The sequence below is a fragment of the Phragmites australis genome, chromosome 8 (genome assembly GCF_958298935.1).
Source record: "Phragmites australis chromosome 8, lpPhrAust1.1, whole genome shotgun sequence".
NCBI classification, from domain to species: Eukaryota; Viridiplantae; Streptophyta; class Magnoliopsida; order Poales; family Poaceae; genus Phragmites; species Phragmites australis.
The window spans coordinates 33062440-33089214 of NC_084928.1; the positions used below are offsets into that span (position 1 = coordinate 33062440).

The 26775-nt window shown below is 46.1% G+C and overlaps 2 protein-coding genes across 2 annotated transcripts; both read left to right on the plus strand.

The window, feature by feature from the left end:
- The first annotated feature begins 10994 nt into the window (after positions 1–10994).
- Positions 10995–17509, plus strand: LOC133927143 (very-long-chain aldehyde decarbonylase GL1-3-like). Its single transcript, XM_062373450.1, has 10 exons — positions 10995–11503; positions 12430–12668; positions 12948–13167; positions 15370–15491; positions 15667–15923; positions 16181–16288; positions 16427–16633; positions 16755–16865; positions 16969–17142; positions 17231–17509. Exons 1-10 carry the CDS (start codon positions 11427–11429, stop codon positions 17384–17386), a joined length of 1671 nt encoding a protein of 556 aa, XP_062229434.1. The 5' UTR covers positions 10995–11426; the 3' UTR covers positions 17387–17509.
- A 2682-nt stretch (positions 17510–20191) lies between these two features.
- LOC133927144 (tetraspanin-8-like) lies at positions 20192–23256 on the plus strand. Its single transcript, XM_062373452.1, has 2 exons — positions 20192–20869; positions 22765–23256. Exons 1-2 carry the CDS (start codon positions 20366–20368, stop codon positions 23068–23070), a joined length of 810 nt encoding a protein of 269 aa, XP_062229436.1. The 5' UTR covers positions 20192–20365; the 3' UTR covers positions 23071–23256.
- The last annotated feature ends 3519 nt before the right edge of the window (positions 23257–26775 follow it).

A 26775-nucleotide genomic window follows, 5' to 3' on the forward strand; every position in this document is an offset into this window, starting at 1 on the left:
TCAAATGGATGTCAAAAGTGCTTTCTTAAATTGTTTCATAGAAGAAGATGTCTATGTTAAGCAACCCCTAGATTTTGAGCATCCCAGATATCCAAATAGATATACAAGCTTCGAAAAGTTTTGTATAGTCTCAAGCAAGCACCTAAGGCTTGGTATGATAGACCTAAGTCTTTCTTGTTAGAGCATGGGTATGAGATGTGGTTGGTAGATAAAACTTTGTTCACTCTCACGTATGACAATAATTTTCTATTTGTTCATATTTACATGAATGATATTATTTTTTATGGCTCTTCTCATGCACTTGTGGTCAAGTTTGCAGAAATTATGAGCAGAGAATTTGAGATATCGATGATGGGAGAGCTCAACTTTTCCTTAGGCTGCAAATCAAACAATACAAGCAAGTTACATTCGCCCATCAGATGAAGTACACCAAGGGCTTACTGAAGAAGTTCGACAGAGCGATGCGAAGCCTTTGGCGACACTTATGGGTACCTCGACCGTGCTTTATGAGAACAAAGATGGTGAGAGTAAAGAGCATGATTGGCTCCTTCTCTACCTAACAACGATAAGACCCGATATCCACTTTACCATCTGCCTTTGTGCCCGCTTTCAAGCTTCATCAAGGATGTCTTACCGCCAAGTGGTGAAGCGCATTCTCAGGTACCTCAAGCACACTCTCGAGTATGGCCTTTGATTTTTTGCATCTTCTTCTCTCTCTTCGAGGTTTTTTCGATGTGGATTTTGTTAGTTGTAGAATTGACAGGAAGAGCACCTCCAATACTTATTTTTTCTTGGGTACTTCTCTTGTGTGTTGGTTTTCTCGTAAACAGTCTAGTGTTATGCAGTATACTACTGAAACTGAATATGCAGCTGCTGCTAGTTGTTGCTCACATATTTTGTGGATGGTTGCTACCCTAAGGAACTATGGGTTAGTTTTCAACAGTGTACCACTTTTGTGTGACAACACCAGTGCCATAAGCCTAGCAAATAATTCAGTTCAACACTCCAGAATCAAAGATATAGATGTTAGAATCCACTTCTTGAAAGATCACAATGAGAAGAGAGATGTTGAGTTGAGCTACATAGATACTCAAAACCAACTATGCGACATCTTTAACAAGTTTCTTGATGCAACTAAATTTTCCTATTTGAGGGGAGAGCTTAGGGTGTGTCATCCCTATGGCTTTGTGTGAGGGAGAATTGCCTTCTAATGTGCTAACAATGTTTTTTTTATCTTATAAAATTAAGGCTTGGATTGATATGTGGGTGTTTATATAGCCCATTGGGTTGAACTTGGTTGCCTAATTTGAACTTGATATAGCACTAGTTTTTCTAATCTTTGCACTGATTATGAAACTGTGGATACTCTTGTGGTGACACATTTGGATAATTAAACAGCATGATCAAACCTTGTTTTACTCCCGGTGCTTGTGATATGGAATCACTGTAAGACTTTGTGTGCCTTTCAGTTATATTACTTACTCCTCATAGTGTTTTGATATCTCTAGTTCTTGAAAGTGTTTTGTGATCTATATCTGAAGCTTTGTAGGCTTGTATTTTATTTGCACAGCTTTTATATCTCATCTTGTTTTATTTTAAAGGAGGAGAAATGTTATCCTTGATGTTTGCATTGTCAAAGGGGAGAAAATATGCATTAATCCATAAATAAGAATCTTACATAATGAAGGGAGGGGGGAATCCATAATGAAATTTTGTGCATTCATCAAGGGAGAGTATGAAGCATATGCATTTGAGCCTTTAAGATTTTTGGCTTGCTTCTCTTCTCTTTTCGAGCTTTTGCAATCTTTCTTATGCCTAGTGACATGTTTTTGCTCTTTCGTGAGTTTTTGTTCACTTGGATGAACTTTTTGTGCTTCTTCAAACCATTATTTGCTCTTGGAGAGGTTATCAATGCACTCATCAAGGGGGAGATTGATAAACCAAGTTGAAATGAGCATTGGTTTTACATGTGATGAGTGATTGACAAAGTGTTATTTTGGTTTGATGATGTTTTGATTGCATAAGCATATATATGTGTTGCAATTATAATCATAACTAACCAAAATTTAAGAAAATATAGTTGTTATAGTTCAGTCAAAGTTTAGGAAAAATTGTCATCACCAGATGATCCGATGTGTGGGTATTTGCACACACCAAATGACTCGGTGAGCACTTGGAGACAGCAACAGAGCATTTAACAAAGGTGCAGATTTCCAGTGCTAGAGTTATTCTACACACCAGATGGTCTGGTGTGTTTAACAAAGAAGTGCAAGATCATGATCTGATGGTGGTCTACTGACTAGATGGTCCAGTGTGAGTGCAATAGGAGCGCCAGGGCATTTCCTGTAGAGAAGAAAGTCTTGGTGTCAATTTTGAGAAGGTGCACCGGATTGTCCGGTGATTGGACTGTGAGCACCGGAGTGTACACCGGAGCTATTATTGTATAAATTATGCAAAATTAGTCTAGAGGCTTTTTACATTTACCAGATGATCCGGTGTGGTAGGTTGTGAGCACCGGAGTAACTCACCGGACCATTTCTTGCAGAGAGCTGATTTTGCAGGGCGCAGAGAAAGTTACACACATCGGATGTTCTGATGCTCAGAGGTTGTGCACATCGGAATATCCGGTGTTCACAAAATTTCAGAGACGTGCTTTGACTTGCAGTTTGAGTTTGGCTAATCTGGAGATGGTATGTGATTTGGAGAAATATGTTTGCTTGTCTTATAATATGCAGGTGATGGATGTAACTTGACGATCGACGACGGGATGATCAGGGCCGAGTAGTGTGCTTAGTGCTAGATGATCGAGGAGGCCAGTGGAGTCGAGGGTGATCCTAGCCGTGCACATGGAGGTCAAACAAAGCTTGAAAGTAAGGATAAAGATGGTATATTGATAAAATCAAACGAAAAGGGATGCCGATACAAGTGATAAGGTGGTACGAGGGATTAGGAACGGAAGAGACTTGCTGGCAGTCAAGATCGCAAGACGGGGTATACGTGTCGACATCAAGATGCTTTCTTGGGGTCAAAGCAAGCAGCAGTGAGTTACACTTTGAGAAGCGTGCGAGACGGGTATTAAATTTTTTTGGCTTTATTCTATCAACTTGAGAGGTTTTTTCACTAGGTAGCTCGTGTTGATTTAAAATTACAAATTTTTATGTATAAAGACACATAAAATAGTCTTGAATAAAATCTGTAAATCATATATCATTTGTAGAGTCAAATTGACTCGAAATTTCTCTTTTTAAATAGTCTTTATAATGTTTTTAATTCTATTGAGGTTTTAAGATACATTAGGTATTTATTAAAATACCTATTTAACTCGGTCTAATCGACAACCTCGATCCTACTTATGCTTCGCTCTCACGCACAGATCCGTCACACTTCACCAGACGAACCCGATCGATCTCGATCGGAATGGTTAGCACCGAAACCGAATTTAGTTTCCGTCCCGTCTGGAAACTGGAAACCAACCGAAAAGCATTGAACCATGCGTGGCACAGCCCAGAGCTCGCCAGAGCGGCGAGTCGCCCGCCGGCCGTTTGGCACGAACCGGCCCTTCCCGATGCGGCGACGCACCGGCCGCCCCAGCGTGCGATTCGGGAGCCAAACCGCGCGCAAATGCCAAAGGCGCGCGCGCGGTAACTCCGGATGCACAGATGTTTCCGGCGCATCGTCTCGGCCCTGCGAGCACGCCACGGGACGTACGTGCCGCTGCTCTTCCCCGGATCCGGGGCGGTGTTGGTAGGTGACCGCGCACGCATGATGGCGCCATGGCGGACGTCACGGTGTCGGCGTGGTCAGTAATTCACGAGAGCGCACGAGGAGCCATCGTCGCCACGAAGTGAAAGAACCCGGTGCTGACCTGTTTGTGCAGTTTCGTGCCCTTGGACGCACGTTTGTGGGCGTCGCAGGCTGCTGCCTCGATCGAGTCCACGGCGTTCTCTCTCCGGCCCGTGCAGAGTTAGGTGTGTTTGGTTCGTCTGCTCGGCAAAAGCCCAGCGAGGCTATTTTTATTTTTGACGGAGAGCCAATTTAGCTTGTTTAGACTGGCAACGAAAAAAAGTGGAAAGCACAGTACCGAGACAGCTAGCCAGCGAACCAAAACGTTCGATTTGTTACCTAGCGCCAGACAAGCGGCGACAAGAAAATCAAACACGCCCTTAATGCCCGACACGCTCGCACGGCGCAAGAACACTGACCGAGACGTGCGCTTGCCTCCGCTGGCTCACCCACACGCATCGCCGGCCAGGGCCTGGCACGGATGGGCATGCATGGCCACCGGCACATTGATTCGCAACAGCCAACAAGGATAGGTCCTCAGCAGACACAGTGTGAGTGAGTGGTATGCATCTGCCAGGTTTATACGTGTACCGTTAGCCGCACTTCCTTCTGCATCGTGGTGCACGCAAACTTGTACTCGTCTAGAGTCAGCATAGACGGTACGCACGAAAAGACATGCACGCACGCCGTTTGCAATCAGACATGGGTGACGCGTGCTCATGTGATCGGTCTGATAGGTCGAGAATCGGATCACCGAATTGCACCACAACATGCCATAGCTCGCTGAATTGCACGTCTTGAAAGATAAATATTTTCAAGATATAAATATATAGGTTGACACGTGCACTTTCATGCAGTCATGCTGAACCAATAATGCCCAAACAAAACTTGAAACCAGTGTCAAATCAGACTAATGAAAATTAGATTCAAATGCTTTCATGTTTGATTTAGCAGATATTGTACACAGACAATGAAGTTATCTGAAAGAAAACAGAACATGCTTTTATTGTTCAGTCGATCAAAGCTTCGTAGGGGGGGGGGGGGGGGAATGGCTCTTGCCCTTCCCTTGAAAAAGAAGCCTACTTAATTGACTGAGAGAACGTGAAGTCGTTAAACACACACACACACAAATAAGAGAAACTAAGGAATACGAATTTTGTATTTGAAACTCTATTTGGACATTTGGTTCGACGATCGGGTGAATGGAATGTGCTCCATTTCAGAACTTACCAGTACCAATTTTACGTGGCACATCAAATAGATATACATACCAGTACTCCACTGACACGACTTATCGAATATTTAATTATATGTCATATACATATAAAGAATATAGATAGAATACCTTATTCGCATTTTTAACGACTCTGGGTACTGTGAATCTGAATCTGTGGGATCCGGTCTACTCGGAGATTACGAAAACCCATACTAAGAAGGTCCCAATCAAGTTAACTAACTCAAATACGACTAGTATCCAAACTAGATTCTGCTACCTTGTCTTGATCGACAAGACATATGACTTCTCATCGATTACGACAGGATCGAGGGTAATGACAAAACCTATATAAGATGAGAACCCAGACCCTTAAAAGGACGATTTCTACAAAACCCTAGAACTTCGACAATCTAGAACAGTTCAACACAACTTAACTCGACACAAGCACCAAAACTATAGGAGATACTCGGCGACTTCAACTCTAATTTAGTTTAGATCTGATCTATTTCTTGTAATAGATCTAGCCATCTTATTTGTACTCGAGAGAATATATATACATCAACTTTCATTCAGAACATACAGTATTACTCTAGCCGAGGGTCCGAATCTATCTACATCACGTGTCTTATTTTGTGTTCAGCCTCTTATTTCGAAGGTACCAAATATAATTCTGGACATATTATAAAGAACAAATCTTCGACAAGACTGAATAGGAACAAATCTTCTAGACGAATGAATATGAAGGTTGGAGGCCACCTAATAAAAATGGCGTTTTATCTCTGGCCGCCAAGTCTGATTTGACACTGGGCTGCAACGGTTTTCCCTTCAGAAAGATGAATGCAATTGCGCCCAACGAAAGCGCACGAGGAATCACCATGACCAAATGAAGCGCCCAGGCGGAGGCGGCCGGCTGCTCAAGTCCACGACGTCCTCTTCCGGCCCTTAATGCCCGACATGCCAACACAGCGCAAAAACATTGACCGAGAGGTGCTGCTGCTGGCGCTGGCTCACCAGTACGCACCGCCGCCCAGGCGCTGCGACGGATGGGCATGGCCACATCAGTGAGCCGTCCCCAGCGTGCGCAGCGAAGTGGCATGCATCTGCCAGGCTTTACGCGTCACACTACAGCCAGTACCGCACGCGTTTGCAGTCGATCAGCATGGACGGTACGCACGAAAGCCACGCACGCAGCCACGCACGCCGTGCTGAAACCGTGAGAAAGCCTGAAACACAGATGAGCGTAACACACATGCGAGGGCATCTCCTCCTCCTCCTTCTGGCTGCTAAACGCACCCGATAGATAATAGCCTGTGCGATCTAATCGGCAGCTCAGCAAACGCGTATTCCTGTTGCCAAACTTGCTAGCACCGTTAATCGACACGTTGAGCCGGGAGGCCGGCGGACGGTGCTCCGTGCTCGGTGTGGACCGGGGAGTGTCTGGCGGCTGGCGGCTGGCGGCTGGCGGCTCAGGGTGTTGTTCAGTTACTCGTTGGGAGATGGGCAGGTGAGCCGATCACTGATCAGCCGGCCAGGCACCCGCAGCGAATTCAAGGTTCACGCGGATCTCCGCTCCAGCTCGCCACCGAACGAGAGACCAGGTACAGGCGCAGCGCAGACGGCGGATTTTGCGATGATCCACAGGCATCTGACGTGCATATTTCGCTTTTCCTTGAGACCCACTGCTGCTGGTACAGGTGCAAGTGCAAGGCATACATACTGCTTTGAATCGGGCACGCGCGAGACGAGAGAGTCAGGCAGGAGCTGCCGCTCAGCTGAGTGAGCAGCACATACATTGCACTTGACATGATGGCAGGGGAAAGGGTCAGAGGTTAAGGTCGAGGAAAAATAATCCAACCCCCAACCACACATGCGACGAAAACTGCGTCACCTCCATGCGGCTCGCGGTTCGCCTTTCGTTTGGGCAGCCTTTGCTGCCGTACTATATTCATTGGCCGGTGGTGGCAGGAGCAGCCAGGCCATCGGCAATGCTGATGCGAGGAACATTGACCGTTTGAGCCCTGACCATGGGCGCAGCTGTAGTGGCGCCCCGGGCTACACACCACGGCAGCAAGGCCCTAATTAGGGCTGGTAATGGATCGGATCGGATCGGATCGGATCTGGTTAGAGTAAAATCACATTTGATCTGAAACCGGTTAGTCCTAATCCGACTGAACCCAAATTGCCAAACGGACAAAAATTGAAACCTAAATCTGAATCCATCGGGCGCCCGGCGGCTTTCAGGTACCCGTCAGATTCAGTTCAACAGTAACATGTAGATCTGAACAGTCAACGGTAACTTTCAGAAAACTTGATTACACACTCAGTATGAAACACAAATGTAAATGAAACTTTCAAGAACAAGCACGTATATCGTCATCCCGACCTGGATTACACACTCTATTAGCACAAGAAACATGACATAACACATACCAAGTTACCAACAGTCCAGGAAAGTTGATACTAATAACTTAAGATAAACCAATCATATATTGACAACAAACAAGCCACTATGTTGACAGATAAAACAGAGTATACTTCTAGCTAGACATTCACATAGCAAAGATGAGTAGTTGAACAAAGATGAGCAGTAGACATTCCCAGCTTTGGGGGTCTCTGTGAACAAGCGGATCTTGGCACTCACCTTGCGGAGTTGTGGTTCCTTGACGGAAAGATGGATGGATTGGTCTGCTGGGAGTTCCAGCTCAGCTTTGGAGTGCCGGTTGGGGAATACGTCGGACCGGGGAGGGAGGAGGTCGCCGGTTGGGGAAGGAAGACGCTGAAGGAGGGAGGACATCATCGGAGGAGCTCCTGCCATCTTGAGCTGCATCTCTCGGTGGAGGCCGGCGAGATCTTGCGTGAGCGCGTGGCGGCGGCTGGGCGGCGAATGCGATGTGGTCGGCGGCGGCCGTCTGTGGTGTGAATCGTGTGATGCGGTGGGAATGGCGAATATAGAACTCACGGATATCTGAATCTACGGGTCTAATGGTCAGTCCTAGCCCTGGGTCGCGCTCTGAATTCACCGGGAAGAAGACAAGGCTGGTGGCCGTAAAACTGAAGCTAGCTTGGATTGCACCGCAATGCCAGTTTCACCTCGGCAGAGTTAGCAGCACTAGTGTAGTACGGTGTACACAACCTTACACTGACACCAAGGCAGCACTCTCCCCAGTCAGTCAGTCATCAGTCACTACCTGTCTGGAAGTCTTTACTGATTTATTAGCAGCAGGGTAACATGGCGAAGCTGAAGGAGGTTTCAGCGCACCGCTCACTTACTAGTGCAGTACAGTGCACTAGTCCAGTAGAGCAGATGTCCTGCCATGCCAAGAACAGTACACTAGGCTGTGCAATCTGTCAAAAGTTTCCGAGGGCCTGACTACATCGATCGATCTCGTCGAGTGTAGGTTGTAAAGGGCTGCGACCCTGGAGTCGAGGCACGGTGCTATGTGGTGCAGCCAGTGCCAGTCTCTCTGTGGCGAGTACGTTAATGGATCAACAGACATTCGTACACTAGTGTGTCACAGCAATAATGTGCGGTTTCTAGTACGAAGGTAAGGTTGGGATAAATCCACGGACACAGAATAAATAGCTACTCTCTAATATATCACAGATTGTAAAGACGATATGTAAAATTTGGACTCATATATTATTAACATAGTAAGAATATAAAAAATATGTTAAGTTATTTAATAATAAACCGTAAAATTTGCTGAAGGTTGAGCCTTTCGTGCTACTACTACCCTTAGTTGGGAAACCGTAGTGAATTATTCCTAAAAAAAAACCTTGAACCACGACTGCTGTCCATTGGCATAAGGAAATGTTAAGAAAAAAAAAGAATCACCACGCAAATGATATTAGTATATTTATGATGAGAGAACACTTTTGAATCGTAGTTATCGAAGACGGTTTGATGTTCAGAACAATAAGTAAAAAACGGATGGAACTAGTATACATTACTGTGCTATTGAGATTATAGGCTAACAGATTTTTTTTTTAATTTTTGTTATGGCTTTTCAAAAACTGATTTTCTTCTCCAAAGCTATGGCTATTTGTCATTATAGCTTTTGGATTGATTTTGATCGAAAGAGGTTAGTACCAAATTTAATAATCCCTTAGTGGCAACCTCAAAACATCATTTCCGTGAACCTACAAAAGTACATTCGGGTCAGATTGTGGATTTCAACTATAGATACAACTTTGGGTTATGTCAATACCTCTATAGACTGTTTTAACTTTGTTTTATGAGTGTATAATCGTAGAAATCAGAATAACTTGAAATAATTAGACCCTTAAATATATACATATCCACTCATCAATCTACTGACGCATGGAATCCCCCACCCTCCTCCAATAAAAAGGACCATCTAATGTATCCATTTGCTTTGGCTGCGATCATGAAACAAGCAGGATTGCCTCATGAAAAAGAAAAAGAAGAAGCAGAATCATACCAACCGTATCTAATTGGACCACACCAGTCGACCGATTATTTTGGGGTTGTTAGATGATATATTCGTGATCGTTAATTATAGTTATCGATCGCAACCAGCCCATCAGGAACTACTGCTGCGCGGAATATTGCAGCAACTGGAACCCCATTAAACTGGCACACACGTCTCCGAAGCAGATGGACCACGATAAGCGAAATTTCCACTATTCATTTATATTGAGATTTATGTAAGGGAAATAGGTGAAAAAAATTTATAAAATGAACAAGAAGAACCAATAGATAAATATGTATCACGTGAAAAAGATAAATAGCTAAAATAAGTCATGTATACATTAAACTAATGTGATTTTACATTTCCCCTCCATTCCACCCAGTACGTACGCCAAAAATCCTTACGCTTAGCCGGAGGCTAGCAGAAATGGACCGAACGGTTACAACGATGCTGGACGAGCAGTACCGCAGGAGCCTTGTCCAAATGCAGTTTGTTAATTTGCACGGATAATTTCTTCCTTTTATAGCAGTGGTTAGTCAGTACATTCGCTTACTGCTCATTCATAATTACAGTCACACATCACAAGCTTGAAAGCGAATTAAGTACTGTACTTATTCGCTGTGCTGTTTTGCAAAACTAACAGGTGAGAATATACCATTGGAGCTACCTGTCAAATTAAGTTAGTGGAAAAGTGAAGCCAGCCATTTAATTCTAAGCTTCCTAGTACGTTTTAGGCGCTGAAATTTCAAAGGATTTCAGACATCCTGTGTGAACACACACGCCGGTGAAAGGAAGTGTGCTCCGGCGGCGGTTCTTGGACAACCGGTTGACCGGTGCTAGAGCGGGAGGGCGTACGCAAGTGGTTAGCGCGATGGAGGACGGAGGACGGAGGTGGAGCAACAAGGCGGTAGGCAGGGCCGGCCCTAGAGGGGGGCGAGCGGGGCGGCCACCCCGGGCCTCTAAAATTCAGGGGTCCATATGTATACGTGCTTTGTCTTCTGTGCTGATTAGGTTGTGCTGTGCTCAATGTCACAAACTCACAACTCGTCTGGTCCAAAAGTAAACTGAAAAAATTAGGTTTAAGCGAGTGAACGTCTTGCGGCAGGCGATGTCCGGACTCTGAAGTGTACTAGAGCATGCTATTTTTTTCATATGATACATGCAACTACTATTTGTTTGATATAAAAAATATAACACTATTATTTTGAGTCACTGTGCTATATAAATATTTCGAAATTTATATCTAATAAGATTCTATTTTAAATATCGCCTTAGATCATCAAAATATCAGAACCGGCTCTGGCGGTAGGGTGTCGCTAGGTGCGGGTCAGGCGAGGTGGCGAGGGAGCGTGCGCTGGATAGATCAGGCAGAAGGCGCGAGGAAGAAAACAGAAGATACGTTGGATGAAGATCGGACCGACTAAATTCGTCGGCTGAAAAGAAAATGAAAAACAGGCACATGAAGAATAGGTTCCGCCATTTAATTCTGCTATTTTTGCCGCTCCTTTCTCTTGTTATAAATAGGGAGGGGGCGGTGTCCAAGACGCATTCGAGGGGAGATATCCCAACACAAACGGGCTCGCGCGCGCGCTCTCTCTCTCTCTCTACACACGCCTCTCTGCAGCTCTCTTCCTGGCCGGGCCATGGGTTCTCCCTTGTCTTCCTGGCCATGGGCAAGCCTCGGTTCATACAAGGCAAGGACTAGCTACGCCATGCATGCAGATCAACGCAGCATAGCTGAATCTCTACTCCGCTTGTGAGCTTTGTGTTGTTGTTGCTTAGGCACAGCAGCTTATTAATCTTTGTTTGTTTGCTCGTTCGTTCGTCCGTTCGATGCGTGCGTGCAGTACCTGCTGTACGCCCCTCTGGTGGCGAAGGTGGCGCACGCGTGGAGGGAGGGCGGGAGCTTGCCGCTGGACTCGTGGTGCCTCCACCTCCTCGTCCTCCTCGTGCTCCGGTCGCTGACATTCCAGCTCTGGTTCTCTTACGGCAACATGCTCTTCTTCACCCGCCGCCGGCGCGTCGTCAAGGACGGCGTCGACTTCCGACAGATCGACGCCGAGTGGGATTGGTAAGTGGTAGCTAGTAGTTTACACTGCTATGTGCTTATATATTGCTGCACAAGCTACGGTGTTCATGTCGCTGGAAACTGCGCCTATATATATTAAGGCCCCGTTTGAAACATAGATTTTACCAGGATATCATTGAATGGACTCGACTTATTTGACGTACGTGAAGTTTTTAAGATAAATAATCACAGAGTTCAGTATAGATCGATCTGTGTCTGTACGGAAGTAAAATTTATAGAAACCTGTTTAGAAAGACACTCGTAATATCATATTCATATCATTCATCTTATGATCTAATGACTGAGTTGAATAAGAGAGAAAAAGTAGATACATATTATCATAAGAGAGAAAATCTTTTATAAGACTAGATCTTATAAAATTTACTTCTGTCAGTACTTTTTTTTTCTTGAACGGATGTCTGAGATTTGATTGTCTGAAATAGGAAAACAAATTATCAGCGCACGCTCGTCTTTAGTCTTTGCATGGGGAGCGATCCCAGGGTGGATCCAGAGCCAGAGCTCTCCCTCTTCTTGCTCCTCTTCCATGCGAGAGGGCATTGAGGGCTTCCAGATACGCCCTCGTCCATATATGGCGTCTGTGCCTAGTTCCATCTGGTGACTTCTCATGTGTGATTGGGCCCTCCGGTTTTCTTTAGCGTTGGACCGTTGGGGGCCGCATCATTCACAATAGGTAGTAAATGTGCAACAATTTCATCCGCGTTTGGGTGTTCGTTAAAAGTGCTCCGGCGTGAGTGAGGAAGCAAACATCACTCAAAGAACATGACTGCTTTTTTTTTTAGAGAGAGAGAGACCGAGAGAGTTATACTGATACGCTGAAAGACTCTGCAGTCCTCACAGCTCGCACGCTGATGCTACACGACGATCAGAGTTGCATGATTTGGGGGGCTAATTAAATAATTGTTGCGCAGGGATAACATGGTGATTATGCAAACCCTAATGGCGGCCATGGCGATCAACAGTCCGCTCTTCCCGGCCGTGCCGGAGCTCCGGGAGTGGGACCCGCGGGGGTGGGCCGTGGCGTTGCTCCTGCACGTGAGCCTCTCAGAGCCAGCCTTCTACTGGGCCCACAGAGCGCTGCACCGGGCGCCGCTCTTCTGCAAGTACCACGCCACGCACCACTCGTCCCCCGTCACCCAGCCGCTCACGGGTACGGACCAGCAGTCAGACCCGGGAGAAAGGAGGATATCCATATCCTCTAGACTTAACATCTAGTCGTTGACACATGAGTTAATTTTTAGTGAATTCTGCGTATTAATAATAACATCATCATGTGCAGTTACGTTATAGGGACTGTTTTTTCAGGAGATTTTCCTGACAACAACGTCTCCAAGGACTGAAATGCATAACTATTTGTTTCCGAGGGCTCAAATGCATAATTATTGAACTTGACGTCTCTTGTTCTCTCTGGTCTATGTACATTACACAGCCGCGTTCGGCACGCCATTGGAGGGCCTAATCCTGACGCTGGCGATGGTGGCGCCGCTCGCCGGGGCCTTCCTGGCCGGGGCCGGCTCCGTGAGCCTGGTCTACGGGCACGTCCTCCTCTTCGACTACCTTCGGTGCATGGGGTACAGCAACGTGGAGGTCATCTCCCACAAGGCGTTTGCTGCCTTCCCGCCTCTCAGATACATCATCTACACCCCAACGTAAGACGCCATCATCATCATCATCATCTCCTTCTCCAACTTAGTAACTAAGATACTACCCTGAATTGCTGGTAGTAGTTTCTTCTTTCCTCCCAGTTTCCAGTTCATCTGAAAATCGTTTCGCGTGACACGACATGAAGAATCAAGTGCCGGTCCATATATAGGAGTATAGGACAGTTCCCTTGAACAACCAGTGTACTGCTGCATGATGCATACATTGGGCCGAGCTAGCTTCTCTGGCGTTTTCGTATGGGTGCATTACACCGGTGGTGCAGAGACTGGCATGTGCAGTTTGGCGCGTAGCCAGTGCAGCATGCAGTACTATGCGCCTGCCAGTGCATGGAGGTGTATGGACGGGAATGGCAGGGCCATCCAAACCAACTCAAAAGGCGCCGATCACACGACGGGAGGGGAGAGGAGGGGAGGTGAAGAGAAGAGAAGAGAGGTGCGGATGTGAGAAAAGCTGACTTAAAGTGGGGTATGAATATACGGGTTATCTTATTTATCTATCTCTTATTTGATATCTCTATATGTTGGTTCTCATAATTATTATGTGATTTTTTTATCTAATTTTTTTAAAATAAATCTTAATATAAATAAATAGTGTTAATAAGACGTACATATAGAAGGGCTAGTGAAATTTTCGTACTCTGCGGATGCCAACCTGCTTCCCCCTGTTCCGCAATCGAACTGCCCACGGCCAACACCAACCACCTTATTTATGGGGAAGGCGCCATGGATGGAGCTTGTACTTCATTTAGTACTTGGATCGAGCTAGCAAAGCAAACCCCAAGCTTGTTTGCAGTTAGCCCACTGTACTTTCTTGTGCGTGCGTGCCGTGTCTCTCTTGGAGAAAGCATGCATGCTCATCACCTCTGTGCCCTTTTTAGCACACTCCGATCCATGTGTGTCATGCCGCTAAAACTGTACTGTTGCTATTTGAGGATGACTTAATTTGAACCCTTTTGTCTTAGGACTAGTGTTTTGCTTGCATGATCAACAGAACCAAACATAAGCCACTGCTAGTGGTTAACTAGTGCAGCACATATCTAGGTGGCTTGATTTGCCCTGTGGATCAGAATGTACTTGTTCATTGGCTGCACTGAATCCTGTACCCGTACGCCCCGAATCACTGCTGTCTGATCAGGCTCAATTCACAGAACAGCACCAGCCCTAAATCCCGGGGCCCGGCCGGGATCAGTGCGGTGTACTAGCATTAATACCTATTTGTTTCTTTCTTCTATGCTAAAAGTTAGAAATGAGAAGCGGTTTTAAAAAATAGTTTTTGAGAAGTTAGAAGACTGTTTTTGAGGAAAATAAATTAAATTTAAGAAACTCGCTGAAAGATGTTTTATGAAAAGCTACGTGCTGAGAAATTAAAAATTTATTGTAGAATCTAACAGCCTATTTTTATAAACATTTTTTAATAAGAAAAAACACATTTTTAGAAAAACCTAAAAACAGAAGTGATAGCACAAGTGATGAATATAGAGAGTCAGATATGTGGCTTTTTTTTTTCTCTCTTCTTTCTCTTTTCTTTCTCTCCCTTATTCGTAGTAAAAAAAAAATTGGCTGTGGGACTCAAGGGGCTTCCACAGTTCCACTGACTGTGAATGGACTCCAGTAATGCACAGATCCCACTGAATGGAAGCGAGCTGTCGGATCATAGATCAACGCTCGCGGTCAAGGAATAGCCGTGCCCCATTGGCCCGAGGCCTCGCCCCGGTCTGATAACGCCACATGTGCCGCCGTACGGTAACACAGCTCGTTCCGGTGCACCACTTGGATCGCACATGCCTCCCTTGATGACCCCTCCCCTGCATGGCCGATGAGTCGCCGAGCCGAGCATGTGAGGTGCGCCGGCCAGAGGGCGTCCCGTCGCCAGCTCGCCTTTACGGCTGTGCCGGCCGGGCGCGCAGCCCATGTTTGGGCATTCAATGACCATCGGACCGGGAGCTATACTAGTGCTCCAAGTTATGTAGATCAGTCGTTCTGGAGTCTGGACATCGGCACGATCTCTGATAGATGTCTTAGCTAGAGTAGCATTTGATGCGTGAGGACATAAGAATATGGAACTAGATAGCTAGCTGACAGATCATTGGTCGATTGAAAGTGGCCCTACAGTGCTGTAAAATGTGCAACTTTTTTCGTTTGGTTTTAGACCGCTGGTTTTGTGAATGCATGCATGTGCCGATCTCGCAGGTATTTAAGCCTACACCACAGGGAGAAGGACTGCAATTTCTGCTTGTTTATGCCTCTGTTCGACGCTCTGGGAGGGACCATCCACTCCAAATCTTGGGAGCTTCAGAAGGAGGTGCACCAAGGTATTGAATATTGATGGCATCGTCTATCCACCTGAAGCATTGAATATTGGTTAATCTAGAAATCGCTTCTCCTTTTTCTAGTGCATAGCGCTGATAGTAGTACTAAACTACTCCACTAATTTGCGATGTCGCGGTAATTAAAAAAAGTAAACGGAAGCGAAATTGCGTGTTGCAGGCAAGAACGACCGGGTGCCGAACTTCGTGTTCCTGGCGCACGTGGTGGACGTGACGTCGTCGATGCACGTGCCGTTCGGGTTCCGGTCGTGCAGCTCGCTGCCGTTCTCGACCCACCTCGTGCTGCTGCCTTTCTGGCCCCTCGCCTTCGCCTTCATGATCCTCCAGTGGTTCTGCTCCAAGACCTTCACCGTCAGCTTCTACTACCTCCGCGGCCGACTCCACCAGACATGGAGCGTCCCAAGATACGGATTCCAGGTCAGTCACAACATTGTTAGCTAGCGTTTTTTATTCTTAGCGTTTGAGTGAGCTAGTCAGTGCATGAAACTTAACAATTATTTTAGGTCATATTTGTTTTTTATTTGGATTATAGATTCTAGCACTATAGGTTGATTCTTACCATCTATAAATCAAGTTGTACTAGAAATTCCACAATTTATAATTTGGTGGGAACAAACTTTCACAAATTCTACGTACTAGATTAAATTCTATAACCTTTTTCACCTGTGTTGCAGTATTTCATTCCATCGGCGAAGAAGGGCATCAACCGTCAGATCGAGCTCGCCATCCTGAGAGCGGACAAGATGGGCGTCAAAGTGCTCAGCCTTGCCGCGCTAAACAAGGTCAGTTGCAATAACCATCGGTCGGTTAATTCGGAGAAACTGCCTGGGCTTGGAAATGGATCAAACACTTCAATTTATCAGGCACCCAAGGCAACTAAAAACATTTGATCTCATATATTTTCTTCTCTTCCTTTCCAGAACGAGGCACTCAATGGAGGGGGCACACTGTTCGTGAGCAAGCATCCCAACCTGAGGGTGAGAGTGGTGCACGGCAACACCCTCACGGCGGCCGTGATCCTCAACGAGATCCCGAGCAACGTGAAGGAGGTGTTCCTCACCGGCGCGACGTCCAAGCTCGGCAGAGCCATCACTCTCTACCTCTGCAGGAAGAAGATCAGAGTCTTGGTACGTGCGCGGCATATATTCAGAAACAACGTTTCCGATGGGCATTATTTTCGGGGTCAGACTTGGATAATGCTTACTGAATGGAAAGACTGATTGATCTCCCTGCTTTTGTTTGCTTCAGATGTTAACGCTGTCGACAGAGAGGTTTCTGAAGATCCAGAGGGAGGCACCGGCCGAGTTCCAGCAGTACCTTGTGCAGGTCACCAAGTACCAGGCGGCAAAGAGCTGCAAGGTAAACTAACTGAAAGCGTTCACGTATCATTACAGTTTTCGTATCACAAGTTTGTGTGCAGGGAGTACTGCAATGCTAACGAAGTTCATGGATGTGGTTTCAGGCATGGATCGTGGGCAAGTGGCTGTCGCCGATGGAGCAGCGGTGGGCGCCGCCGGGCACGCACTTCCACCAGTTCGTGGTGCCGCCGATCATCGGGTTCCGCCGGGACTGCACGTACGGCAAGCTCGCCGCCATGAGGCTCCCCAAGGACGTCGAGGGCCTCGGCTCCTGCGAGGTACGCAACAGCGCCGAAAGGAACCGACCGAGCTGTTCGCCACGCGCAATACAATGCGCACTTGCTAACTCTGGCATGGGACATGCAGTACACGATGGAGCGGGGGGTGGTGCACGCGTGCCACGCCGGCGGCGTGGTGCACTGCCTGGAAGGGTGGGACCACCACGAGGTGGGCGCCATCGACGTGGACCGGATCGACGTCGTGTGGAAGGCGGCGCTCAAGCACGGCCTCACGCTGGCGTGAGCTCGCCGGCGACAAAGCGACACGGCCGCGGCCCGGCCGGAATAACACGTGTGTTACGTGTACCACAGAGTTGGAAGCCCGGTTCACATATAGTACTGTACTAATATTGTACGGACGGACGGATACTGCGATTAATGGCAGGACGCCATGGGTTTCTCCACGACTCCGAAGTCGTCCTTGATCTGTGTTGTCCGTTGGGCTCTGAAACGAGCCATTGCCTATTCGATCTCGGCGGCTGGATCGGCTCAGCCTCCTCGCGTTTCGAATCGTGAAACTCACGGGAGATTTTATATATTTTTTATTTTTAAACTAAAAAATTGCGGTCATAATACCAACTAACCGTTTGGTTTACTATTCCGACGTCAATCCTCCATCAGCATCCCGACATCAATCCTCCATCAGCATCAGCAGCAGCATTCGATGGGTATTGCGATATCAATATCTCAAATAGTCAAATACAATCAATCCTAAAAATATATCTATATATCGCCCACTAAACAAGCGACCGGTTATCATGCTTGTCCATGCTGACACGCTACGTGAATCTATCGCATTAGATTTATAATATTTTAAAATAGATAGATATATATATATATATATATATAATTTTTTTTAAAAAAATAAAAAAATTCGAACTTACAGCCCAATTTTGTGGAGCTAACTAAATTTTGTTCCGTTCGATAAGAGTTGGGCCGGCCCGTCGTTGCCAGCAGCAGAATATGGACGGCCCGTCGTTGCTGGTTTTGTTCCATACTTCCGTTTCGGCAGCAGATGGCCCAGTCAATAAAAAGTTGTCGATAAAAAGTTTGGCAAGTAAAAAGGAGATTCCCTGGTAAAGCTGGCTTAAGTGAGGAAAACCGTCTTTGGTAATTGAAATGCTAGACCTTGCAAAAAAAGCTCTAGTACTGTGATTCCCTTTGATTGTCATGAAAAGAACCAGGAGTTTTGGCTAAAAAGACGAGAAAGCGACACTGACCGGATAGCCAGTCCTCCTGACAGCAACTTATCTGTGACTAGCAAGTTACCGGCGAGGCAGGACTCAGGAGCACCACATGTGCGATCAGTCACATTCAGCATGCTGCACCTTCCAAACATTGAATTTCACCAAACCTGTCTTTACCTCACTTTTACTTCGTATTGTGTTGGGTGTGATTGGTTGATAGAATCTTTTCTAATCTAGTCCGATGAATATCTATAATTTTCGAAAAAATGTGTTTGTTGCTCACCGTCATTGTTTTAACCTGTCCTGACGAATTTAAATATATGATATCATCTTCACATGAGAGTAAAGCTAGATTCACTCCGCAGTCTGACCCCGCGAATGAAGTCTTTGTATCCACTCATGCAGTCGGATTCACTTGTCAATATAAAAAAACATATTAATACAAGTAATCAATCATAATCTCAACTTTTACATCCACTCATACGATCTTAGATTCAATTAACCAAACAGAAAATCAGATTTCTCTATCCAGACAGATATAACTAACTATATACTTTTTTTCAATGAATATGACTCCACTCAATCTACTTTTTATCAACATGCTTATACGATATAACTGTATGAAGAACAAACACACCCTTTTAGTTTGAGGCACTGTCTAACACAGGCAATACACGTTTACTCACACATGATTTTTCAGCAGTTTTTTTTTACCTTAAAACTTCTTTCGTAGCCGTAACAGGTCACACATCTTTTACAGTCACGCCATTGTCAGAAGAAGGAAAGGAAAGGAAACCAAGATCTTTGCACTTCATTTGCTGCACTAACGGACAATGTTTCTTTCGAACCGATGGCCTGAGCCCTGATGAATGCTGAAGCGTCAAGGCAACAAAAGTGCCAGAAATGTTTCGTCACCTGGAGAAAGGCCAGAACCTCTCTGACCTGTCATCCGTCGCCTCCACTTCATACGCACCGCCGCTGCTGTAATCGGCAATCCATCTTCCTCCAGTATCGACTTCCCGTCATGAACTCGTCAAACCGGAGCTCGCCGTTTCTATCCCGGCTGCATACAAATTATTCATGGTCGTGGCAAGGGAAATCACCGTACCGCTAGCAATTTATCTTCAGTTACTTGTCAGATTTACATCTCAATAATCTGTATGCAGCAACTGGACAGCTGGTCCTGTGACAGTGTGCTATGATTATGAAGGTCTTTACTCGTACCATATCCTCATGCTGTGATAGATGGTTCCCAATCTATCCTGTGGTAACCAAACGATTTAGCCCGTGCTGGTGCTGCTTTTAGAGAGGTCAAGAACTTACTCCATTTATCTTTTGTTTCCTACCGTATTGTTTTCTGTCTAAGGGAATTTAAATGTAATAATGCAGCTCATGTTTTATGTCATGATGCATGACTAATAGCGTGTGTTTGTAAGTTAGAATAAAATGATTTAATTCTCTATTTTTAGATAAAAATAAAAATAAAACAACTCACTCAAATACTTTCGGTATATTCATATTTTTATCTTACGAATTTCTAAATATCTAACTCTAAAAATTCTTATAGCTACATCTGTGTCAAACATAGTCTTTAGCTACTAACGGGAGCCCAAAATGTGACTAGATCTAATCCCAAACTATGTAACTAGTGTGGTGGCCGATGTTCTCTCCGTGCAGTTAACAGAATCCTAGTGTTTCTAGTTAAAAAAACTATTCCTATCAAATTCCTGAAATTTTGGAAGTATAAAATATTACGTGCAACAAAGCCAAACCGCACATGCGATCCAACTTTCCAATGTTCACCTGTGAATTTTTGTTTTTTTTAAAAAAAAACACCGGACAACCAGACAAAAAGGAAGAAGCCGAAAAGGGAGCACCCTTTCCAAGTTCAAAATTCGAAATCCTACTGAAGCCAAGAACCACCACCCACCGTCGTCGCCGCCCGCAAAAGCGCACGCCCCGCCTCGTCCCAACTCGCAACGCCCCCACCCCACCCCACCCCGAGAAGCAGACGAATCCAAACGCGAGCGGCGGCCATGGTGCGTTGCAGCAACGGCCTCCTGGGCCTCCTCAACGCGTGCGTGCTGGTGCTCGCCGTGGTGGCCCTCGGCGGCGGCGCCTGGCTCAGCCACCGTGCCTCCACCACCGACTGCGAGCGGTTCCTCGAGCGGCCCATCATCGCGCTCGGGGTCCTCCTCCTCGCGCTCTCCCTGGCGGGCCTCGCGGGCGCACTCTGCCGCGCGTCCTGCCTGCTCTGGCTCTACCTCCTCGTGCTCTTCCTCCTCATCGTCCTCCTCTTCGCCTTCACCGTCTTCGCGTTCGTCGTCACCAACCGCGGCGCCGGATGGGTCGTCTCGGAAAGGGGTTACAAGGAGTACCGCCTCGGGGACTACTCGACCTGGCTGCAGCGGAGGGTGGAGAACGCGCAGAACTGGGCCAAGATCCGGAGCTGCCTTCAGGGCGGCAAAGTCTGCGAGAAGCTTGGGGCCAGGAAGGAGACGCTCGGCCAGTTCGTCAACAGTAACCTCTCCCCGATCCAGGTACATCGAATCCTCAGTTCTCCTCGCCCGAAATACTCCTCTCCGGGTTATTGATTGCTACCGAGGATTTTTGGGGGGGATGGAGATTTGTTGGAATTTTATCTGTTTTGTGTTTTACCTTGGATGGTGGAATAGTGCGTTTAGCTTAAACAATTTGTCCCCAGTAGTTTTTTTTTTTTTGCGGGGAAATGCTGGAGTAGATTGATTTTGCGAGATAAAAACTTTTTGATTGGTTGATTCACATAGATGTATTAGCTTGTTGGGATCTCGTCAGTGATCATAATTTTGGTGGATTCCGAGTCATTTGCGGAGGAACGTGAGCCTGTCGATTTCCGGTTTTTGTTCTGTTGTTAGAATTCACAAGGTTACTATGATGGGGGACAGGCTTATCTGTTAGAGCACATGGAATCGGTACGGTTCGGTGAATTTTGCACAGGACCCCTACGGGCTACAAGAATTATTTCACGAGTTTGTGCATGTGACATTTCAGCTCGGAGGAACATATGCTCCACGATTCATATGCTGCATTGTCCATCAATTTCTGTATTCTTCTTGCATTCTGTTTGGCTGCCTGACTGGGGCGATTGCAGTTGCTTTGTGTCTAGAGTTTTCATTTTCAGACTGCATGGCATGATTGCACAAGTTGATTGGTAAATAATAGTGCACGATTCAGGCATGTCTGTGTAAGTGACTAGTATAACTATGCAAGTATATTTATCTGTTTATGATGAATTTACACCACTAGATTTCGCGGCGATTTAGGCTGCTGCTGCTGCTGCAATTCGGTAACTATCTTATTGCACATTATTCTGATGAAGGAAAAGCCATGTGATAGAAATTTCATATTTTTTATCAGGATTTAGGCGAAATTTCGTGAATTTTGGTAATTTTGATGGTGAACGAAATATTTTATTCTGAAATTTTTTTTCACTGAGATGTGAGACCCACGGAGCAGAGGACGAAAAATGACCGAGATTTCGGCAAAATTTCGCGAATTTCGGTCTTTTCGCCGATGAATGAAAAAAATTGTAAAACAAAATTAAAATCCCTGTTTTTTATCGCCTTAGTGAACGGTAATTTGCGCTGTTGCGTCTGGGGATATGCTGTTCTTCTGGAATTTAAACCTCTTACATTCATCTATCAATTAGACAGATAGTGACTTACTGAGATGGTAGTTTTACATTTGCTAGGGGTGTTTCCTTTAGATTGTCATGTTAGCTTCCAGTACACGACGTGGCTTTTGAAAGTCCATTGCCTATTACTTACGACAGTATGGATTTTAAGCGTAATCCACTAATGCTAAACTTATTTTGGCCTTCATAAGTACCATTTTACTACCTGCAAGTATTCTGGCACCTGTTATTTGGAGCTTCGGCCATTTATAGGAATTATTTATTTTTGCCACACAATATACTAATATTTGAACTCTTGGCACGGCTCTGCATAACACTAGCTATTATATGGTACGTGGAGCAGGCATACTCTTACATGCAGACCATTATCCATTTTTTATATTCACAGAATCAGTGTCTATTTCAGCCTTGACGGAGCTGAATGTTGGTTGAGATTTAAAGCATTGTTTCAATTTTGTCTGCAACCTCCAAAGTGTTGCACATGAACTAACATCCAATTCCAGCCGTTAGCTTTCTCAAACACCATTTTGTTTGACTACGTTTATGTAATGTCCCGTAATCGATGATCCCCTTGCGAATGAATACATGGATAGTGTATTCGCGACGTTTCCGTTGTTGTGAGTTTTACTCAATCTATAATCATATCGTTACAGCCCAGAGCCAAATTCTACTCTACTGAGTCCCGCTTTGCTTGAGCATTAGACATTTTCATCACTATAAGAGCCGTGTTTCCAGCAGCTAACGCATCTGTCTTCTGTCCAGTCTGGATGCTGCAAGCCACCAACCGGTTGCAACTTCACCTACCAGAGCGAGACCGTCTGGATCAAACCTGTTGGCCTCAACACCACCGACGACCCTGACTGCAGCACATGGTCGAACGATCAGACCGCGCTCTGCTACGACTGCATGTCGTGCAAGGCAGGCGTGCTCGCCAACCTGAAGAACGACTGGAAGAAGATCGCCACCGTCAACATCATCTTCCTGATCTTCCTCATCGTCGTCTACTCCGTCGGGTGCTGCGCTTTCAGGAACAACAGGCAGGACAACTCGTACCCGGCCTGGAAATGAGATTCGTGGCAATGTATAGGTTTACTAGGCTGTGACTGTGTTCCTTGCTGGCGTTTGGATCGTTCCTGTGTCAAGCGCCACTACCATCCTGTGTTGTGTCAACCGTCACAGGTGTTTGTTTGCCCGGATTTGTCCCAACCTGACAGTAAATGCTTATAATTTTAAGGAGATGTATGTTTGGTTATATATATCTATTGTTTCAAATCGACTCTAAAATCCCATCAAAAATGGCTGTTCGGGATAGCCCGGATACTTCGGATAAATCTGGATACTTCGGGTTTAACAGGAGAAAACTTATTAAATTGTATTAAAAAATTGTTAGAGTTTAGGTGCAAGTTGGGTCTAGAATTATTTGGATATCGCATATATATGTTTATATAGCATAGATTGTTGTGCGAGTCAAATCGCTAGAGAGAAATTTTTTAGAATGTCTAAGTCTGTCCCTGTCGGTGATATGGGAACCAGGAGTCCCCGAGTCCTGAGGCCAGGACAGCATAATGCCACGTGACACCATCTCTCGGGGACTACCTCCCTGAGGCCCGAGAAGACCCAGTTCCGGGAGGGGTGTTCGAGGTCATGAACAGTAGTCCCCGAGTACCCGAGAAGGCAGTTCCGGGAGAGGACGCTCGGGGCCATGAACAGTGGTTCCCGAGTACCAGAGTTCCCCGAGGACCCGAGAAGACACAGTTTCGGGAGAAGGTGCTCGGGACCATAAACAGTGGTCCCCGAGTACCCGTAATTCCCTGAGGACCGAGAAGAGATGTTTCTGGGAGAGGGTGCTTGGAGCTATGAACAGTAGTCCCTGAGCACCCAGAGTTCCCCGAGGACCCGAGAAGCCCCTTGCCGGTGGACCCCACAAGGGCTCAGCGGTGAGGTGTCAACTGGTGAGAGGCCGATGCTGCATTTAAGAGGGAGCGTGGCTTGTCACTTCTAACCACTCCCCCCACGCCTGTTGTCAGTCCCTGCCACCACCTGGCAGGGAGGCGTGGGGACATTTAATGCAACGGGTCCCATCGCGCGTCATCCTGCGCGGCTTGGAAATATCGTCGCTGGGCTCGAGGCATATCGCTTGCCGCCCTGCTGTGTCAGGCCTGCTCTGACTGGGCGGGCACGCGGGGTTGCTCGGTGGCTGCCCGATGGACCCCCCTGCTGCACCCACTAAAAGGTGGCATGATGGGCGACAGGACCGGCCGAGGACGCATTTTCAACCCCCGTAATATCAAACTGCAGCCCTATAATGGTTGCTTTCCATTTATAGCTCATGGGGACTCGTGCCCTCCTTTCTGCGCACGCCAAGCCTCCCCGGCGGGATAAAAGGGGGAGCGCACCCCGGAGAAGAAGACGGACTCAGACAAGCCAACAAAGTGAGGACACACAAGTCCCAGAATCACGACATACAAAGCACGAAGCCGAGCACAAGCTTAGAGAGATCAGCGCTTGGAGACCGAAGCTCTAGACTTAGACAAAAATCCTTGTAACACAAGAGATCCAGAGAAAGACATTCCTAGAGCATATATAGCATATACACAGGAGTATGGTATTACGCTTCGTGCAGTCCGAACCTATCTAAAATCCCTTAGCATTTACTCCCACTAGCATCTGATCATCTGCCCCACCTATATCTCTCATACTTGCATTAATTTCATGTACGAGGTAAATTCAGAATCATCCCCTGGCCGAATTTCAAAGGGGATCCCTCAGGATCCCCGCTTGAGGAGTTCATCCTCCGACAGCCCCACTCGGATAATTCAGGTAAGCCCGGAGGTTCTGGGTTAAACTGGTGGATTTAACCGAGCACCCTCCCCCGGAGCCTCACCTGGAGTGTTCGGTACAACCCGGATAGTCCGGACCAACCCGGAGGTTCCGGGTTAAATCGAAAATAGCTAACAGAGAACCCTCTCCCGGAGGTTGGCCCGGAGGCTCCGGAACCCGGATACTCCTAGTCAACCCGTATACTTTGGCCTCCTGATATTTTTCTAACTTCGTTTAGATCGCTTAGTGTGATATTAATTCGTGTGTCTTGCACATCTAACATGTTTTTATGCATTTTGTGGCATGCATTGTTGCACTTCAATCATACTCATCATTGCACGCGTTCTTCTCTAGTGAGCGGAGAATCGGCGCATGACCCGGTGGTGATTGAAGACGACACCCATCTCCCCGAATTTTGCGACTGTTGCGCGGGTGGCATAAGACAAACTCCAGAGCAGCAAGGCAAGCATCTAAGCATACTTATCGCAATACTTTGGATCTCGTATGGTATAAATTGATAAATATGCCTTATGTATGTATGCATGAGTTTGAATCGATGTCGGAATACGGTGGGTAGAACCTATGTAGATGCATGATCTTTTCCTTCAATTGTTGTTGATCCATATCCTTGTAGCCCGGGCATAATCATGTTAATGTCTAACTTAAAACGTGATACAAGTTGCTTAGTATCGCATAGGTTTACAGTAGAAGTCGAGCGGTAAAATGTTTCATCGTTCGCAAGCATAGGCTTAATAATTACTTACACAATGATATTGATGATGAGTTGATGAGTGGTGCACATGAGAGGAGATGTGAGCGGTGTTAGGGGTATCATCTGCCCTGGAGGAGGTTCTCGGGGTAGTTTGGGGAAGGAGCTCGGATACCGTAGACCGCTTTGCATCGGTTAAGCACTGATCGTTGGCCGCCGTTGGCTTAAACACTTACCGTACTCACCATATGCCGATCTAATGGTAAGGCGAGCCGAATACCTTTGTAGCTGTGATCATTTGAGCCCGAACATCGATGGTGTGAGCGGACGGGCTTGGAAGAGGTATCTGGTTTGCTCCGGGAGTAGTTCTAGATATCTCCGCGCCGAGCGATGCATGTATCAAATGGTTGGGGCTTATTGGGAAAGGTTGTCACGAGTACCCCCTTATATGAACTTTAGCGGGTGGCACAAGCCGAATGATCCTCGTGTCGTGTGGGTAAAGGAATATCCCCATGCAGGGTGTACAAACATTTCAAAATGCCGCACTCTCGGTCATGAGCATGCCTTCTGTCCATGCGCACCATCGTAGAGTTCCGTTGTAGATTGTGACTGGTTATGTTGATTATGGTGGAGATGGTTCGTGTTACATTTATGTTCGTTATGGTTCTAGTTACAATTATGTACAGTTGGTCTTTGCAGGGTATAGTGGTATTATTATTAGTTAAGTTTAGGTGCTTACACATGTATGTGTCAAGTTGTTTTTGCATGTAAATTTTACTTAACCATGTGGTCGTTTTCTTGCTAACATCTAAATGTATGATCCTTGGAGTCGGGCTAATTATAAGTTGCCCATTATGAATTAAGTCTTGCGAGTACCTTCGTACTCAGCTGCTTTACAGGTTTCACAGGTGAGGAGGAGTTGGTCTTTGGCTACTTCATGCCTGCCGAGGGTGGTGGCGGGCATGAGTAGTGCATCCTACTCTGTTGGCGTGCTTTTGTGATGGAGCCTAAGGGCATGTGGCTTCATCCTGCTTTTGTTGTATAGTTTTAGTCTTTCGCTGCGTAGTTTCTTTTGCAGATTAGGAGTTGAGTAGGTTTTAGTCTCTTCCTAGCTTTCTTTTGCTGTAAATTGTAATAACTTGGTAATCCTTAAGAATTTGTAATGTAGTTTAATTACTTGTTTTTTCTTAAGCTGTGTTGTGATGCCATATGTTGTAAAGGTATGTGTTCCGATCCTGGAAATA